At 38.5% G+C, this 18,011-nt stretch overlaps 1 protein-coding gene across 5 annotated transcripts in view; it reads left to right on the forward strand.

Annotated features, from left to right (window-relative positions):
- Nucleotides 1–18,011, forward strand: part of PPM1B (protein phosphatase, Mg2+/Mn2+ dependent 1B) — a 93,623-nt gene that overhangs the window by 60,387 nt on the left and 15,225 nt on the right. For 4 of the 5 annotated variants that reach the window (XM_017862703.1, XM_017862702.1, XM_017862700.1 and 1 more), the window contains exons 3-5: nt 1,214–1,331; nt 9,955–10,066; nt 10,761–10,818. In XM_017862703.1, coding sequence (XP_017718192.1) covers nt 1,214–1,331; nt 9,955–10,066; nt 10,761–10,818 — 288 coding nt within the window. Of the gene's footprint in view, nt 1–1,213; nt 1,332–9,954; nt 10,067–10,760; nt 10,819–17,117; nt 17,208–18,011 lie in introns of all 5 variants that reach the window. The other variant, XM_017862701.1, reaches the window with a different exon arrangement.

The raw sequence follows: 18,011 nt of genomic DNA on the forward strand, positions 1-18,011 counted from the left end.
GTTCAAGTGATTCTCCTGCCTCAGCCTCCTGAATAGCTGGGATTACAGGCACATGCCACCACGCCTGGATAATTTTTGTATTTTTAGTAGAGACAGAGTTTCACCATGTTAATGAGGCTGGTCTTGAACCCCTGACCTTGTGATCCACCCGCCTCAGCCTCCCAAATTGCTGGGATTACAGGCGTGAGCCACCGCGCCCGGCCTGTGCTTCCTTTTTAACGCAGGTAATTTGTGAGGGTGTGGTTAAAAGGGATAAATAAAATATGTCCTTAAATTAGCTATTTTAGCCACTTTATAAAGACTCTGAAACTATTTGCGACTGTACAACAATCTGATGTCTTTTCTTTAAAAGTTATTATATGACTACAGTTGGATCTCAGTTGTCCAGTTACAGTCTACTGTTGCTGTGCCCTTTGAATGGTTTCTTGTATTAATAGTTGTGGGGCTGGGTGCGGTGACTCATGCCTATGAATCCCAGCACTTTGGGAGGCTGAGGTCGATGGATCACCTGAGGTCAGAAGTTCAAGACCAGCCAGGTCAACATTGTGAAACCCTCTCTCTACTAAATATAAAAAAATTAGCCGGGCATGGTGGCGGTTGCCTGTAATCCCAGCTACTCAGGAGGCTGAGGCAGGAGAATCACTTGAACCCGGGAGGCGGAGGTTGCAGTGAGCCAAGATTGTGCCATTGTGCTCCAGCCTGGGCAACAAGAGTGAAACTTTGTCTCAAAAAATAATAATTGTTCAGTTTAGCATTTTGGGTATTCCACTGGATAACAAATTTCAGCTATGTTAAATTCACAGTCGTAGCATTGCTCTGATGCAGTGTAAAAGTTAAGCTGGAAAACATTTGCATATGTGTTTGGGAGGATCCATTGTGGACTTAAGCCAGTTTGGGAATAGTCTTGAGTGGGAAATAGTTTAGAAGATTTAATATGTATTGAAGATATCTTCATTTCTCAGACTGGAATGGTGATGGGAAGAATAGTTCACCAGAATTAAAAATACAAAAATACTTACAGATCTACCCATATATAGACACCTTGTTTCTTCAAGTTGTGTTTTCAGTAGTTCATTGGAATAAAAATGAATGTGTTGAACATAAACGTTCTGGATGATTAAATAAACTATAATTGCTTAAAGTATTTTGAAGTAAATAATAGTTGATAGACTGTAGAAATACAATTTTTTTCTTTTTTTTCTTTAATATACAGGGAAGTCGAGATAACATGAGTATTGTACTAGTTTGCTTTTCAAATGCTCCCAAGGTCTCAGATGAAGCGGTGAAAAAAGATTCAGAGTTGGATAAGCACTTGGAATCACGGGTTGAAGGTAAGACAGAAGCTTTTTAAAAATACAGACAGGCCAGGCACGGTAGCTCATGCCTGTAATCCTAGCACTTTTGTCGCCTGGGTGACACAGCAAGACTCTATCTCAAGAAAAAAAAAATTTAGAGAGGGAAAGTATTATTTTTGTTTATCAAATGATTATTTTAAAATTTCCTGGCCAGGCGTGGTGGCTCACACCTGTAATCCCAGCGCTTTGGGAGGCTGAGGGCTGAGGCGGGCAGATCACGAGGTCAGATCGACACCATCCTGGCTAACATGGTGAAACCCCGTCTCTACTAAAAATACAAAAAATTAGCCGGAAATGGTGGCATGCACGTGTAGTCCCAGCTACTCAGGAGGCTCAGGCAGGAGAATTGCTTCAATCTGGGAGGTGGAGGTTGCAGTGAGCTGAGATCATACCACTGCACTCCAGCCTGGGCGACAGAGCGAGACTCCGTCTTCCCCCCCCAAAAAAATTACATAGGACAAACAAGTATTTCAAAACAAGTCCTTGAAAAAACACATCTGTCTAAAATTTACTATCTTGGACCAATGTGTGGAGATTTATTGACAGGGAGAAGACAAATATGTCTGTTTCACCACCAAAGAGAAACATAATTTCAAGGTAGTTGGTTAGAGCTTGCTGGTTTTTTTTTTTCTTTCTTTCTTTTCTTTTCTTTCCCTGCATACATTCCTACTAGTAAGTGGAGAATCCATTGAAATTTCCCTTAACAATATCATGAAAACCAAGTACTCTAATTCCACTAATACTAATTCTCCCTTCCTGGTTTAATTATCATTGCAATTCATTACAGTATCCTTTCCCTTTTATTGATAGAGTTAAGATTAGTGTTTCAAAAGATTATTTTACATATTTTTTTAAACTTCATTTGGCAATAATTTTTTTATTTTTTTGAGACAGGGTCTTGCTCTTTTTGTTGCTCAGGCTGGAGTACAGGGGCGTGATCTCGGCTCACTGCAGCCTCAACTCCCTGGGCTCAAGTGATCCTCTCACCTTAGCTTCTCCCAAGTAGCTGGAACTACAGGCATGTGCCACCACAGCTGGCTAGTTTTCTTTATTTTTTGTAGAGATGAGCCTCACTGTGTTGCCCAGAGTGGTCTCAAATTCCTGGACTCAAGCGATCCTCCCACATCGGCCTACCAAACTGCTGGGATTACAGGCGTGAGCCACCACACCCAGCCTAATAATTTTAAACATACAGAAAAGTTGCAAAAGTATCACAGGAGCTCCCATGTACATGTAGTATTCTTTACCTAGATTCCTCATTTGTTTATATAATACCACGTTTGGTGCATCTCTGTATATACTTTCTGTAACATTCTCATTTTCTCTCTTCCTCCTTCCTTCCCTCTCCCCTCTCTCTCCCCTTACTCCCCTGCCCCCCATGTTACTACCTTTTTCCTGAGCCAAATCAATTGAAAGTTGCAAATGTGATATATCAGTACTCCTTAATAAAACGAAGATTACATAACACTACATAACTGTAGTACATCCATAAAAATTAGGAAATTGGCCCGGCACGGTGGCTCACACCTGTAATCCCAGCACTTTGAGAGGCCAAGGTCGGCGGATCAGGAGGTCAGGAGTTCAAGACCAGCCTGGCCAATATGGTTAAATCCCATCTGTGCTAAAAATACAAAAATTAGTCAGGCCTGGTGACGGGTGCCTGTAATCCCAGCTACTCGGGAGGCTGAGGTGGGAGAACTGCTTGAACCTGGAAAGCAGAGGTTGCAGTGAGCCGAGATCATGCCACTGCACTCTAACCTGGATGACAGAGCGAGACTCTGTATCGAGGGGGAAAAAAATTAAGGAATTAACGTTGATACAATATTAATATGTAATCCACAGATCCCATTTAAATTTCCCTGATTATCCCAGTAATATCATATGTAGGTCCAGGTGCAGTCTAGAGCATGTGTGCTGCATTTAGCTATCATACCTCTTTAGTCTCACCCTCAATGGAAAAAGTTCTATTTTTTTTTTATTTCTTTTATTCCTTTTTTTTATTTCTGTGGACCTTTACATTTTTTAAGATTACAGGTTTGTGCAATGTGCAGCTTGGGTTGGCTGATGTTTCCTCTTGATAAGATTTAGGTTATACATTGGCAGGAATACCGTGGAAGTGATTGTAGATTGTTCTCAGTGCATCACAATCAGGGAGGCATGCAATGTTGATTTATAATGTTAACATCTTTTGTGACTTTCTTGGGTTGTTATGTTTCAGGTTACTTAATTAATAATTATGTTATACCTAATAAGTATTTAATAAATATGTTATATTTGCTCATAAGTATTCTATGGGGATACACTTTGAGATTGTTAATAACCTATATTACCCATTAAGATTTCAGCAGATAGTTTTAGCATCCATTTGTGATTTTTGCCTGAAGAATGATAGCCAACTGGTGATTTTCTGATTTAGTCATTCTTTTTTTTTTTTTTGAGATGGAGTTTTGCTGTTGTTGCCCAGGCTGGAGTGCAATGGCGTGATCTCAGCTCACCGCACCCTCTGCCTCCCAGGTTCAAGTGACTCTCCTGCCTCACCCTCCTGAGTAGCTGGGATTACAGGCACGTGCCATCATGCCTGGCCAGTTTTGTATTTTTAATAGAGATGGGATTTCTCCATGCTGGTCAGGCTGATCTCAAACTTCCTGACCTCAGGTGATCCGCCCATCTTGGCCTCCGAAAGTGCTGGCATTACAGGCGTGAACCACAGCGCCTGGCTCAGTCATTCTTTTTATATGTGTTAGCATTTTACTGCAAAGAAAAATTTTCTTTTCTACCTGTTTATTTATATGAGCACAGACTCGCGGATTCCTCTTCTATTCGTTGCATTATAAACTGTTTCAGCCAATGAGAACCTCTTAAAACTTGTTGTAGCATCTTTTTGTCCTGCCCACAACTGTATAGTATTACAGGATTTTTTGTAGTTTTCTCCCTTTTCATATTTATAACTCTCTTCTATCACGGCTAACCTTCATGCATATGCCTTCCTCACTCCACATTGCCCATCCCTGTAGCCATCCTAAAGCTATGCTTACTGTGGTTAGCCATGAATATCCCATTCTGGACCAGTTTGTGGCCACTATTTCCCCCTCCACTCCCTGAAAGATTTGTTTTGCTTAGCTAAGCAAATCTAATGGTGTTGGACAAAATTATTCAGGAACAAGAGAAGGGAGAAGCTAGTCTGTTTATCTTTAATGTAATTGCTGATATGTTTGAGTTTAAATCTGCCGTCTTTCTTGTTTCATCTATTTTTTTTTTTAATCCTCCATTCTTGCCTTTTAGATGTATTCCAGTTCATCCTAGGATTTGCTTATTAGTTACACAGTCTTTAAAAAATTCCATTTAGTAGGCTGGGCACAGCGGTTCAGGCCTGTAATCCCAGCACTTTGGGAGGCCAAGGAGGGCAGATCACGAGGTCAGGAGATTGAGACCATCCTGCCTAACACGGTGAAACCCCGTCTCTACTAAAAATACAAAAAGAAATTACCCGGGTGTGGTGGCGGGTGCCTGTAGTCCCAGCTACTCGGGAGGCTGAGGCAGGAGAATGGCGTGAACCTGGGAGGTGGGGCTTGCAGTGAGCCGAGATTGTGCCACTGCACTCCAGGCTGGACGACAGAGCAAGACTCTGTTTCAAAAAAAAAAAAAAAAATTCCATTTAGTTAAAAAAAAAAATTTAGTGGTTACCCTGATAAATTGAGAATGTATTTTTCAGTCTTAAGGCCCTTTTCTTTTTTACTTTCAACCCTGAGAAGCGAAGTAGTATCATATAATCTTAATATAACCTTTGAAAAAAATTTTATATATGCCTATTTTTAAAGATATGAAATTACTTTTTATAAAGGTTAGATGTCAGTCTTTTTTCTTTTCTTTGCAGGAGAACTTTGATATCATACCAAGCTCTTCCACTCAAGGTTACGTAGTTACCTGTATTTTCTCCTAACACTTTTATGTTTTGATTTTTTTTTTTTTAGGAGAAAATACATTTGAATGATATAACTTATGATGATGGTGTAATGGGCTTGTTGAATTCGGCCTGTTATGAGTCATTTTGTATATAGTAGGCCACAGTAATTGGTGAGAGTTTTGAAGTGTGAAGATCTGTGATTTCTAATATATAATTACAGTTAAAAGTATAAAACCAAGGAGAGTCTTTTGCAAATTTGGAGAATGGGGATTTAGCTTTTCTGTCTCTACAACTATCTAGCTATGCACCCTAAACAATGTGCTTAAAGTTTTTTGTGGGCCTACAGTTTCCTCAGCCCTAAATGAATCTTGTTTTTAGGTCTCAGTGCTTTTGAGTCTCAGTGAGTCCTGCTTTGAGGGTGATGGAAACGTGAGAAACATGTAAGAACACATTGAAGATTATGTCAGATACGGTTATATTCCTATTGATAATATTATTAAGAGGAGCTATTTTTATAGGAGTTAATGTTTAATGATAAATTGTAGTATATTGGGGTTGCAGATTGCTGACTATAGTTTATCAGAAGATGGAAGGAATTCTCTCAGTTTCCTTCTTCCTCATTCATAAAGAAACCGGGTAGTTTTTATTTTAGGAAGAACTCTCAAGTTTGGTCAGCTGCCTGTTATGTGATCTTATCCAACTTGCTTAACCCCTCAAGGCTCCAGTTACTTTATTGGAAACTAAAGATAAAAACACCAACCATAGAGGGTTCTTTTTTGTTTTTTTTGTTTTTTGTTTTTTTGATACATAGTTTCGCTCTGTCCCCCAGGCTGGAATGCAGTGGTGCGATCTCGGCTCACTGTAAGCTTCACCTTCCGAGTTCACACCATTCTCCTGCCTCAGCCTCCTAAGTAGCTGGGACTACAGGCGCCCGCCACCACACCCGGCTAATTTCTTTTTGTATTTTTAGTAGAGACGGGGTTTCACCGTGTTAGCCAGGATGGTCTAGATTTCCTGACCTGGTGATCCACCACCTTGGCCACCCAAAGTGCTGGGATTACAGGCTTGAGCCACCACACCTGGCCCCATAGAGTTTTTTTTTTTTTAAATAGATTGTTACAGAAAAAGCTTATTGATGACACTTGTTAAAGATGGTAAGGCAGATATTTTTTCAGGGGGGCCATGGCAGCAGATATAGGGACACCACTATGATAGAATCTTGCAGTGGCAGAAAAATTAAACTCAACTTGGGGTCCCATAAAGATAAGTGGAATTTATAACAAAGGAGCTGAGTGCTGGGAGTGTCAGTGGGTGAAAAATTATTACTAAGAGAAAGCATCAACATAAGGAAGGGGTTTCTGGCTAAACTGACTTGATAGGATGGCAGGCCAGGCTGAAATATCCAGAGTGGTCATATACCAAGTGTGTGGGGGTTTTCAGTAAACTGAGCAGGATTCTCAGTCAGCCTGGTTTCTACAAGGACAGAGAGGGAGCCCAAAGTCTCTTAGTCAGAAAGAACTCAAGAGTCTTGCTGAAGGTTTGGTCCAAGGAAAGAGTTTTTGTCAAAATAAATGAGAATTTTGTTTGTTAAGCACCTATTATGGTGCCTAGCATGTTGTAAGTCCTCAGCAAACTGTAACTTGTATAAACTCTTAACTTCTGTAATAGCCACATTTTAATTTCTTAAAGGAGTGGTCAATTCAGTTTAACATGAGTTAATAATATTAATTTTCTTTTGCATAGTTTGTAACTTTCCAAAGTATATATTATATAGGAGAGATAACAAATATGTTATATGATCTCTAGGGCCTGTAGCAAATAGTTATTATTAATCAGGAAACAAAATTGTTAGCTCGGCAGCCACTACAAATTAAGTTGGTACTTAAAATGTAACTTCACAGTAGCTTACACCTATAATCCTTGGGATGCCGAGACAGAAGGATTGCTTGAGACTAGGAGTTCAAGACCAGCCTGGTCATCATAGACCTACAAAAAAGTTTTAAAAAATAGCAGGGCATGTTGGTGCACACCTGTAGTTCCAGCTGCTGGAAGATTGAAACAGGAGGATCGCTTGAGTTCCAGGAGTTTGGTGTTAAACAGTGAGCTGTGATGGCACCACTCCACTCGAGCCTGGGCCACAGAGGAAGAACATGTCTTTAAAAAAAAAAAAAGAAAAGTAACTTTTATTTATAAAGCAGTGTTCTTCAGGAGCATTGTGTTTCTTCTGGGGTTTTAAATCATGTAATATGACTTTAAATTTTTTGGTAACTCGGTAAATCTGTGTATATGCTTTTAGTGATGACTTGGTCAGGTAGGAAAGGAATAATATTAAAATAAACAGGAAATAGTAGTTCACATTGCTTTCTACATATAGATTTACTCAGTGTTTATTGAACACATATCACTGAGGATGTAGCAGAAAAAGAAATCTTATGGAATTTGTATTCTAGTAAAAACCTGTTTTTTAAATAGAGAAGTAGAGTAAGCAGAGAGCAACAAGGAATATTGGTTAGGAATGTCTCTGTGAGGAAGGACATTTGAGCAGAGACCTGCATGGAGAGAGAATATCTGAGGGAAGAACATTCCAGGCAATGAGAACAGCAAAGACTAGGAGGGAATGTTCTTAGTGAGTGTAGCTGGGTTAGAATGAGCCAGTAGAAAACTAGAGGAAGATTAAGGGGTTTGTAGGAGGCATATCATGTAGGGTTCTGTAGACCAATGTGAGGACTTTGGACTTTATTTGACTTGTGGTGGGAATTCAATGGAAGATTTTGAGTACAAGAGTGATTTGTTCTTTTTTTCCAAATGATCTCTCTTAGTTGCTGTATGGAGAAGAGATTATATAAAGGGGACAAGAGAAGGCAAAATACCAGTTAGAAATTATGTGTTAATACATGGTAGTGGTAAATTGGACTAGAGTAGAGGAGACAAAAATGCCTGGAGACATTTTTGGTGTCATAGCTGAGGGAGTGCCACTGGCATCTAGTGAATGGAGGCCAGGGATGCTGCTTGATATTCCACAGTGCACAGGACAACCTCCACAACAAAAAAATTGTCTGGTATAAAATGTCAGTGCTGTTGATGTTGAGAAGCCTTATACTATAAGACACAGACTTAAGGTAGAAAACTTAGACCTGCTTTAATGAAGCTTGCAGTCTATGACCCAATAAACATCATGAATATGGGAGTATATAGCATTATAGTATGCAGTACATGTCATGCATATGGGAATGTATTGCAGTGTACCTACTCAGACTTAGGTCAGAGAAGGATTTGAGAATGTGACATATAAAATTGAAACCTCGAGGATGAAAATAGGCCTTCATAGCTGGGCCTCGTGGCTCATGCCTATAATCCCACCATTTTGAGAGGCCAAGGCAGATGGATCACGAGGACAGGAGTTCAAGACCAGCCTGGCCAACATAGTGAAACCCCGTCTCTACTAAAATACAAAAATTAGCTGGGCATGGTGGCACATGCCTATAATCCTAGCTACTCGGGAGGCTGAGGCAGGAGACTTGCTTGAACCAGGGAGTCAGAGGTTGCAGTGAGCCGAGATAGTGCCACTGCACTCCAGCGTCTCAAAAAAAAAAAAAGAGCATTCACCATACAGAGGAGTTGGATTAGTGTGAGAATTGTTCCCAAACCAATGAAAAGAGTACATGTGAAGATCTACAAAGTAGAAGTCTTTGAGTAGATCCTCTGGAGATGAGGGAGGCAGGGGCAAAGTTGAAAGAGTAGGAAATGTTAAAGTCAATGTAAGGGTCTTGTGAGGCATGGTAAAACAGTTTGGATTTTGTGTCTCAAGGGTTGCTGAAGACACTGCCTTTTTTTGTTTTAAAAGTAAGGCCTGGGTTGGGTGCGGTGGCTCACGCCTGTAATCCCAGCACTTCAGGAGGCCGAGGCAGGCGGATCACTTGAGGTTGGGAGTTCGAGACCAGCCTGACCAACATGGAGAAACCCCGTCTCTACTAAAAATACAAAATTAGCCAGGCGTGGTGGCACATGGCCTGTAATCCCAGCTACTTGGGAGGCTGAGGCAGGAGAATCGCTTGAACCCAGGAGGCGGAGGTTGCGGTGAGCCAAGATCGCACCATTGCACTCCAGCCTGGGCAACAAGAGTGAAAGTCTGTCTCCAAAAAAAAAAAAAATGCTGTAGAATATAACTATTTCAGGTAAGTATCAACCTGTAAAATGATTTTAATTTCTCCCCTTTTCTTATAATTCTTATCCAGGTAAACTTTTGTTATCCTTTAGTAATGGCATTCATAACTTTTACATTATTTTAATATTAGATCAGAAGTATTTTTCCATGTAGCTGTTTCTGTATTCATCGAGACACCTATTACGTAATTTTTAGTGATTATAAACCATTTCACTCAATGGCTACACCAAAGTTTTTTTAACTGTCCTCTTGTTGCTGAACATTTAGTTTGTTCCAATTTTTGCTTTTATGAATAATGCTGGAATGAACATATATGTGCAAATAACTGTGTTTTCCTTTTTTCCCCTGCATGACAGTGTTTCAGTCAATAAGTAGCTTCTTGTATTACTTTTTAAAAATTTTTTGTGTGCTGATGATGATTTTTTAAAATATATTTTAAAATAGGTACTACCAAATAGTATTCTTGTTTCACTTCTTGGTGAGTACTGGCTTATCACATTAATTTAGGAACTTTTTTTAAAAACCTACAGAGATTATGGAGAAGTCTGGCGAGGAAGGAATGCCTGATCTTGCCCATGTCATGCGCATCTTGTCTGCAGAAAATATCCCAAATTTGCCTCCTGGGGGAGGTCTTGCTGGCAAGTAAGTAGAACAAAAAGAGCTAATTTTGAGTTCGTTTATAATTAGTAATTAAATAATTTGGGGTAAGGAAACTTAAATCAGAAGTACATCAATTATCTAGAGAGGTGAAATGGGTTAGTGTTTCTTATGGTAGAGAAGAATTCTTAAAACTTCATCCAAAAACGATGTTAAAAAAAATCTATCATTCTCTTTGGGTATGAAGGTCCTTCTTTCCTTGCTAATGAGTATAAATGGATTGTGCAAAATCAGATTCTGAGAGTGAAGTGTAGGAAGTATGTTTTTTTTTTGAGACGGAGTCTCGCTCTGTCACCCAGGCTGGAGTGCAGTGGCCAGATCTCAGCTCACTGCAAGCTCCGCCTCCCGGTTTACTCCTGCCTCAGCCTCCCAAGTAGCTGGGAATACAGGTGCCTGCCATCTCGCCCGGTTAGTTTTTTCGTACTTTTTTTAGTAGAGACGGGGTTTCACCATGTTAGCCAGGATGGTCTCGATCTCCTGATCTCGTGATCCGCCCATCTCGGCCTCCCAAAGTGCTGGGATCACAGGCTTGAGCCACCGCGCCTGGCCGAAAGTATGTTCTTGACAAGTATAGAGTTTAGCAGTTACTTTTTTAGTGTGGTCAGGATGAAATATTGAGATATTCACAAGCTTAAAATTCTATGTAATTTAATAAAACTAAAGCATGATTTTTTTTTAGGCGCAATGTAATTGAAGCTGTTTATAGTAGACTGAATCCACATAGAGAAAGTGATGGGGTAAGTTTTATTTTATTTCATAAGCATTTGAAGTAATTTCATAATATAAATACTAAATATGAGTACATTTACATTAATGGAGTCTATAATAAATTATAGTCTGTAGTAAATTACTACTGCTTTTCATTTTAAGGTGTCAGTTAAAGTTTAAGAAAATGTATTGAAGGTAGAGATAATATTTTGTTTTGTAGATAGCTTTGTTGTCACTTTCTGGGCATCAAATGACCTTTTTGATTTGCGCTGTCTTTATTCTCTATATGTCTGCTTTTCCTTCTTCTCCTTTAAACCTTAATTTTGAGGCAAGAATGCTCTTTTAAATATCTCAATTTCTCCTCCAGCAGGCTGCTGCCATCACCAGAAGTTAGCGATAGTGAGTGAGTTATTATTTTATGACCAGACCTTTCAGTACCCCTGTATACCCACTTGGAATACCCGAGGATAGTTTTTCTAATATTATTGTTGTGTTATGGGTATATGAGCGTTGAGCTGAGATAACCGTTTCTGTTGTGCCTTGCTGTACTTCATCAGACCAAGACTCTATGCCCTTACCTTTTATTTTGCTTTCCTTCAAAATGTCAGTGAGCTGCCAGCTGCTCCTCTGTATTGTTTTGTTTTGTTTTAGTACTATTACCATGAGACAGAAGTGTCTTTTTTTTTTTTTCCAATCCAAGTTAGTTCAAATAAGTATTTTTCTCTTGGGTTTTCAAGTTTTATGTCTAAAAATAAATTACTTAAATTTAAATATATATGCTTCAAAGCTTTAAGGGAGCCAAACTTAGAAATGAAACTGATGGGGAGGAAGAGCCCCCCTCCAGTCTCCAGCTCCTCTTGGCAGATTAAGAGAGACAGTATCCATTGGCTAGAAATCATGTATCATCTCAATTGTATTATTTGCTAGGATTCATTATTACATAGCAGTATAATAGAGTTTCTTTTCCTTAACAGTAAAAGTGTCCTGGCAAAAAGGAAAATTTAATTAATATAGTTTTAGTGAGTCATATAAAAGTGATGCTATATATTGCTAATTATAATTTATATCTTGGTCTAGTGCAGTAATTCTGAGTCTTTTTTTGTGGCAGGTACCTCGAAGTATTAAGAATTGTACCCAAGGCCGGGCACGGTGGCTCACGCCTGTAATCCCAGCACTTTGGGAGGCCGAGGCGGGCGGATCACCTGAGGTCAGGAGTTTGAGATCAGCCTGACCAACATGGAGAAACCCCGTCTCCACTAAACATACAAAATTAGCCGGGCATGGTGGCGCATGCCTGTAATCCCAGCTACTTGGGAGTCTGAGGCGGGAGAATTGCTTGAACCCGGGAGGCGGAGGTTGTGGTGAGCTGAGATCATTCCATTGCACTCCAGCCTGGGCAACAAGAGCAAAACTCCGTCACACACACACACACAAAAAAAAAAAAAAAATAAAAAAAAAAAAAATTGCCCAAAAGGTGTGAAAATTAATTTAAAAATACAAATATTTTGTGTGATCCATCAGAGAACCCTCAAAGAAATGAGTATAGGATGTTGACATGACTAAAAGGATGGTGGTAATTTGGAAGGTTGAGAGAAGAGAATCTTTCCTTTTCAGCTAGATTATAGATTCTACAGGGCATCCACTACCTTGATTAGAGGAAATAAGCCCTCAGAAGAGAATTATTGATTCATTATTAGCCGTAGAAGTACTCCCATTTCCTTAGATGTTTCAAAGTACAACCCTCATGTGTAATCTTTAAAAATACATATATATATATACCTTGCTGGATTTTGGGGTCCCTCAAGAAAATAGTCTATTTTTACTCCAAACAAGGTTTTCTGTTTAACATATACCAAGGGTAACTTTTAAATTTTTTAAAAAGAAAAAATGATTACACATAGTAGCTACATAAACAGGGAGTAAATAGGCAACGGAACTATGAAACTAGGAGGAAATGCTCAATATATAAACCTTAAATAGATTGTTATTTGGCTATAGAAATGGGACTTAATGTACTTAATTACCTTCATACATAAATGTTCTGTTAATATCAGCAGATCAAATACTGACAGTGTGTCATATAGTGGATTCACAGAGGACGAAGACTAGAAAACATAAGACATGACCCCACTTGTGTGCTCAGTACAGCTTACACTGTAATTATAAACACACCTTAAATGATCAAAATATTTCCCATGCTTAGTAACAAATAAATGACAAAATCCAGAATGTGACCATTGCCATGTGAATTGGACAGTGATTGCTGTGAAAGTTCAGCTAAGTAGGGGGAAAGTCATCTTAGAGAAAAGATAGGATTTGAAGAATGATTTGAATGGTAGAAATGACATGAGGATGATGACCTTTCAAGTGGACTGGAGAGGCATGGACAAAGTATAAGCTATCTTCAAAAGAAAGGACATCTTTTTTGGCTAAAGCGGAGAACTGCTGTGGTGAAAAATAAGAATTTAGGTTGCAGAGGTGTTTGCTAAGAGACCAGCCTTTTGGACATCATTTTAGGGTAATGAACCAACCTTATGTTTGGAGCATAAGAATGATAGACTCAAAAAAAATCTGTGGTATTTTAATCTGTTAGAAACATTTACCTATTAAAGAGATGCAGGCAGTCAGGTACTTGTGAAATAATTACAGAGACCAAATGGTAACTGTAAACTTATTATCATTACATAGATATATGGATTAAAGGAACTTCCCTTGTTTACTATGAAAACTGACTTTGCAGCCTAGAATTCTAAATGGGGAAACATTATATGCCTTTCACAATAATCACTAACTTAGAAAAATATTGAACTATAATTGCAAGTAGCAGAAATGTACTGAAAAATACCGCAGAAGGAGAAGGAATGAAGAAAATACAGACATGTGATTAAATTCTTAGCTCTTAACTTGACCCACTGTAGCAAAAAGCTAGCCACAGGGGTGCTCCATAAATGCTTCTTAACAGTGTGGATGATGTCACCGGGAGCTGGATATTAACTTGCAGGGTCAGAAAGATGAAAGTATGGTAGAATTACAGAAGAGGAGAAAGTTGGAAGGTATTATAAAAATTAAGTGTTTTTTAAATAAAATTATTTTGTTTAGATATTTAAACAAAGAATTCTAGCCAGAGTTAAATCAGAGGGTTTTTCTTAGGCTCCTGAAATGTCTGCCTTATATCGGAGAGAATTGTTCTGTTGTAAATGATTATAAGTAGTACCACTAGAAATAGGGATTCATTCATTTTTCTTGTAATTAAGACAAATCTTTTAAATAAATATTTTTCAGAAAGTAAAGTCAGAAATTAAGTAATTTTAATATATATTCAGAAAGGTTACTATTTAGGGGAAACTTCTTGTTTACTAAATTTGTTTTTTAGTATGTGTTCCATACTAAACTAACTTTTAAGAATGTGTTCCATCTTCTTACCGCAAGCAATACTGGTATTTTCCCAACTTTTAAAATGCAAATTTGTAACAGAGTCTAGCAGGGATTCTTAGTCTAGGGATTCACGAATCCCCAGAAATCTTTTGGAAAATCTCTAGCAAAAGCAAAACTACATTTTACTGTAAGTTGTGTTTATATTAGACAGGGCTCTGGGATCACACTCCTTCCCTTTTTCTAAAATGCTAGTTTGTGTTTTATAACTAGAATATAAATTTTGTGAGATCTGGGACTTTATCTGATTCATTTACGTCTGTAGTCCAAGCGCTTACAACAATCCTGGTATACTGTGAAAGCTCAGTAAATATTTTTTGAATAGGAAATATTTGTATTTATTCATTTCTAGTGATTTGCTTAAGGCTGTCCTTAAGTCATATATTTAAAAATTAATTTGAGGTTACTAATTGGTATGAAAGTCTGTATTTATGGCGTTTTATATTTTCATGCAAAACGTTCTTCCCTTGAAAAAGACTCATAATGCTTTTGAATTAGTATGCCACTGATCAAGTAGTTGCATAAGTTGGTAATTTTCCAAGGGTAAAGTTGCACAGGGGGGTGACCTGTATTTACCCAGCTCCTACTTGTGCCAAGCCCCTTATTTATACACACAAAGAGTCATAGGTAATCTTCTCAGTACCTTTCTTTTACAGATGAGACTTACAGAGATGAGGTAGCTTGCACAGGTCACAAAGCTAAATAAATCATGCAGCCAGAATTTGAATTAGGCTGACTCCAAAACCTGTTCTCTTTACATTATTCCATGTGGCCTTTTTAAGATAGTTAGAGATTATGTATGTCTGTACCCCACCTCTGTCTACCATCCAGGAAAAATCATTTCCCATTCTTTTGTAAATATCATGTTTAATAGTCTTAAGATACTCTGTTTTATTGATTGAGACAGGGTCTCGTTCTTTGTCCCAAGCTGGAGTGCTATGGCACCATCATGGCTCACTGCAGCCTCAACCTCCCAGGCTCAAGCGATCCTCCCAGCTCAGCCTCCTGAGTAGCTGGGATTACAGGCACACAGCACCACACTCGGCTAATTTTTTGTATTTTTTGTAGGGACAGGGTCTCGCTTCATTGCCAGGGCTAGTCTTAAACTCCTGAGCTCAAGTTACCTTCCTACCTCAGCTTCCCAAAGTTCTGGGATTACAGACATGAGCCACTGCACCCAACCACAAGATAATCTGGTTTTAATGGTAAATATTTTATAAAGTTGTTGAAGCAGTCAAGCCCAATTCCTTGTCAGTTATTTTTCATTTAAATACACATATTTATCTTAATCCAAAAATGGTTTAAGGCATTTTGATCTTAGAGAAGGGGAGGAAAAAACAGGACAGATTAGTCTCTTTTTGAGCTCAAAAGAATCTCTGTATTGTTTTACATTATTAAATTTTGCATGCATTTTCTGTTTTACTTCAAACAGATAAATGCGATACCCATAACTGCTTTTACATTTTATATCACAGTTTTAGAACTATATGAATATTAGTTTTTTCATGTTTACTTTTTATTCACTTGTCAAAGCATTGCCATAGAGAAGACCTATACTGTTTGAAAATGCACTAACATTAGTCACTATGTTTTTAGGGTATGATTGATATAACACTTAGCTGTGTGGTCTTGACCATTCAGATGACACTGTCTAAAATTATTCATTAAATTTGACATGATTCTTCAAGTAACATCTAATTTATTAGAATCTTCATTCGTCATCAATTGTATCACATTTTGTCATATTCAAGAATTTTTAGTTTTAAAATTTTTTTGTCTGACAAGCAGTGCATAGGACTCCACAAGAAATATTTTTACTAGTGTTTACTTTTTCTCTACTGTTGTAAGTAGTCATTTTAAGAATTTTGGTTATGGGCCGGGTGCAGTGGCTCACGCCTATAATCCCAACACTTTGGGAGGCCAAGGCGGGCAGATCATGAGGTCAGGAGATCAAGACCATCCTGGCTAACACGGTGAAACCCTGCCTCTACTAAAAATACAAAAGATTAGCCAGGTGTGGTGGTGGGCACCTGTAGTCCCAGCTACTCGGGAGGCTGAGGCAGGAGAATGGCGTGAACCCAGGAGGCGGAGCTTGCAGTGAGCCAAAATCGCGCCACTGCACTCCAGGCTGAGTGACAGAGCGAGACTCCGTCTCAAAAAAAAGAATTTTAGTTATGAGAGCTGTGTTTCAAGAGATAAATAATTGCTGCAAATAAATATTAGCTGGTTAAACTTTATTTTTTTAAATGTGCTTAGATTACCTTCCTTTCCCCCTCCTATTACTACTGTCTGCTTGATTTATCTAATTTCTATGTCTTATTTGGTGTGAGTTAGTATTTTCATTATGAGAGGTTCGATTTTTAAGCTGTGTTAGTCTAGCTGATAGTAAAACCTTAAAACTTAGGGTGGATGGGAGATGTCCTAAATTCTCATTTCAGTAATTGCCTTCAATTTACTTTACAGAATAATTGTAAACATCCCATCTGATATGATAGTTTAATCAATATAACTAGAGTTCTGTGGTATTATTAATTTTACTATATTAAGGAAATATAAACTTCAATGTGAAATAACCTGTGGTGTTCTATAATTCACCAATATTTCTTTAGTAAGCGTCTTATCTATATGAGGTACTTCATATGCAAAAAATGTTACTCGCCATAGTGTATTCAACAGAGCATAAAGATAGACATTGATCTTAATTATACCTGTGTACAAATCAGAGCTCTGCTACTTACTAAGATTGTCACTGTGGCAAATAACTTAAATCTCTCTGAGCCTTAGTTTCCTCACTTATAAAAATAACTGGAGTTCTTACTTTATAGGGTACCTGTGAGGATTCAGTAAGATTATGTATGTAAAGTTCTTAGCACAAATATTATTTTTCCTTCCCTAGATGATAGGAGGACATAGAATGGAATATGAAATTGTCTTTACTCTCAAAGAGTTTGCAGTCTAAGTGGAGAGTCTTGTGAACCGTTGCAAGGTAGAGTTAATTGTTATAATAGATGTGTAAAAATAGGTGTGGTATATCAATTGTATGAGTTCAGATAGAGAAAATGCAGGAACCTAGATAATAGATTTCTCTTCTAATATTAATGAAAGCCCATGAGAGAGTTATGTAACAGTGTTTGGAAAAATCAAATGTAATGGCTGGGGAAGAGATTTCAGTCCTTGTCTATCCAGAGTGATGAGAAAGTGCAATTTGCCATAAGATAAAATGACTTTTAAGTGTGGTCATTAGCTAAAGTTCTTCTCAATTTAGTGATTCTGTAATGTCAGCCATTGCAAATCCATCTCTACTTGATTTATTGGTTTGGTTTTCTTTTGCTTTTAATTTTTTTATTTTTCATTTTTTGAGACCAAGTCTCACCCTGTCACCCAGGCTGAAGTACAGTGGTGCAGTCTCGGCTCACTGCAACCTCTGCCTTCTAGGTTCAAGCGATTCTCCTGCCTCACCCTCCCAAGTAGCTGGGACTGCAGGCATGCACCACCATGCCTAGCTAATTTTTGTATTTTTAGTTGAGACGGGTTTCACCATGTTGATCAGGCTAGTGTCGAACTCCTGAACTAAAGTGATCCACCTGCCTCGGCCTCCAAAAGTACTGGGATTACAGGTATGAGCCACCGTGCCTGGCTATGGTTTAGTTTTAGTATGCCTTTTTTTTTTAAGTTGGAGTCTCACTCTGTCACCCAGGCTGGAGTGCAGTGGCGCGATCTCAGCTCACTGCAGGCTCCACGCCTCCTGGATTCACGCCGTTCTCCTGCCTCAGCCTCCCAAATAGCTGGG

Source organism: Rhinopithecus bieti, unplaced genomic scaffold (genome assembly GCF_001698545.2).
Source record: "Rhinopithecus bieti isolate Rb0 unplaced genomic scaffold, ASM169854v2 scaffold_61117, whole genome shotgun sequence".
NCBI classification, from domain to species: domain Eukaryota; kingdom Metazoa; phylum Chordata; class Mammalia; order Primates; family Cercopithecidae; genus Rhinopithecus; species Rhinopithecus bieti.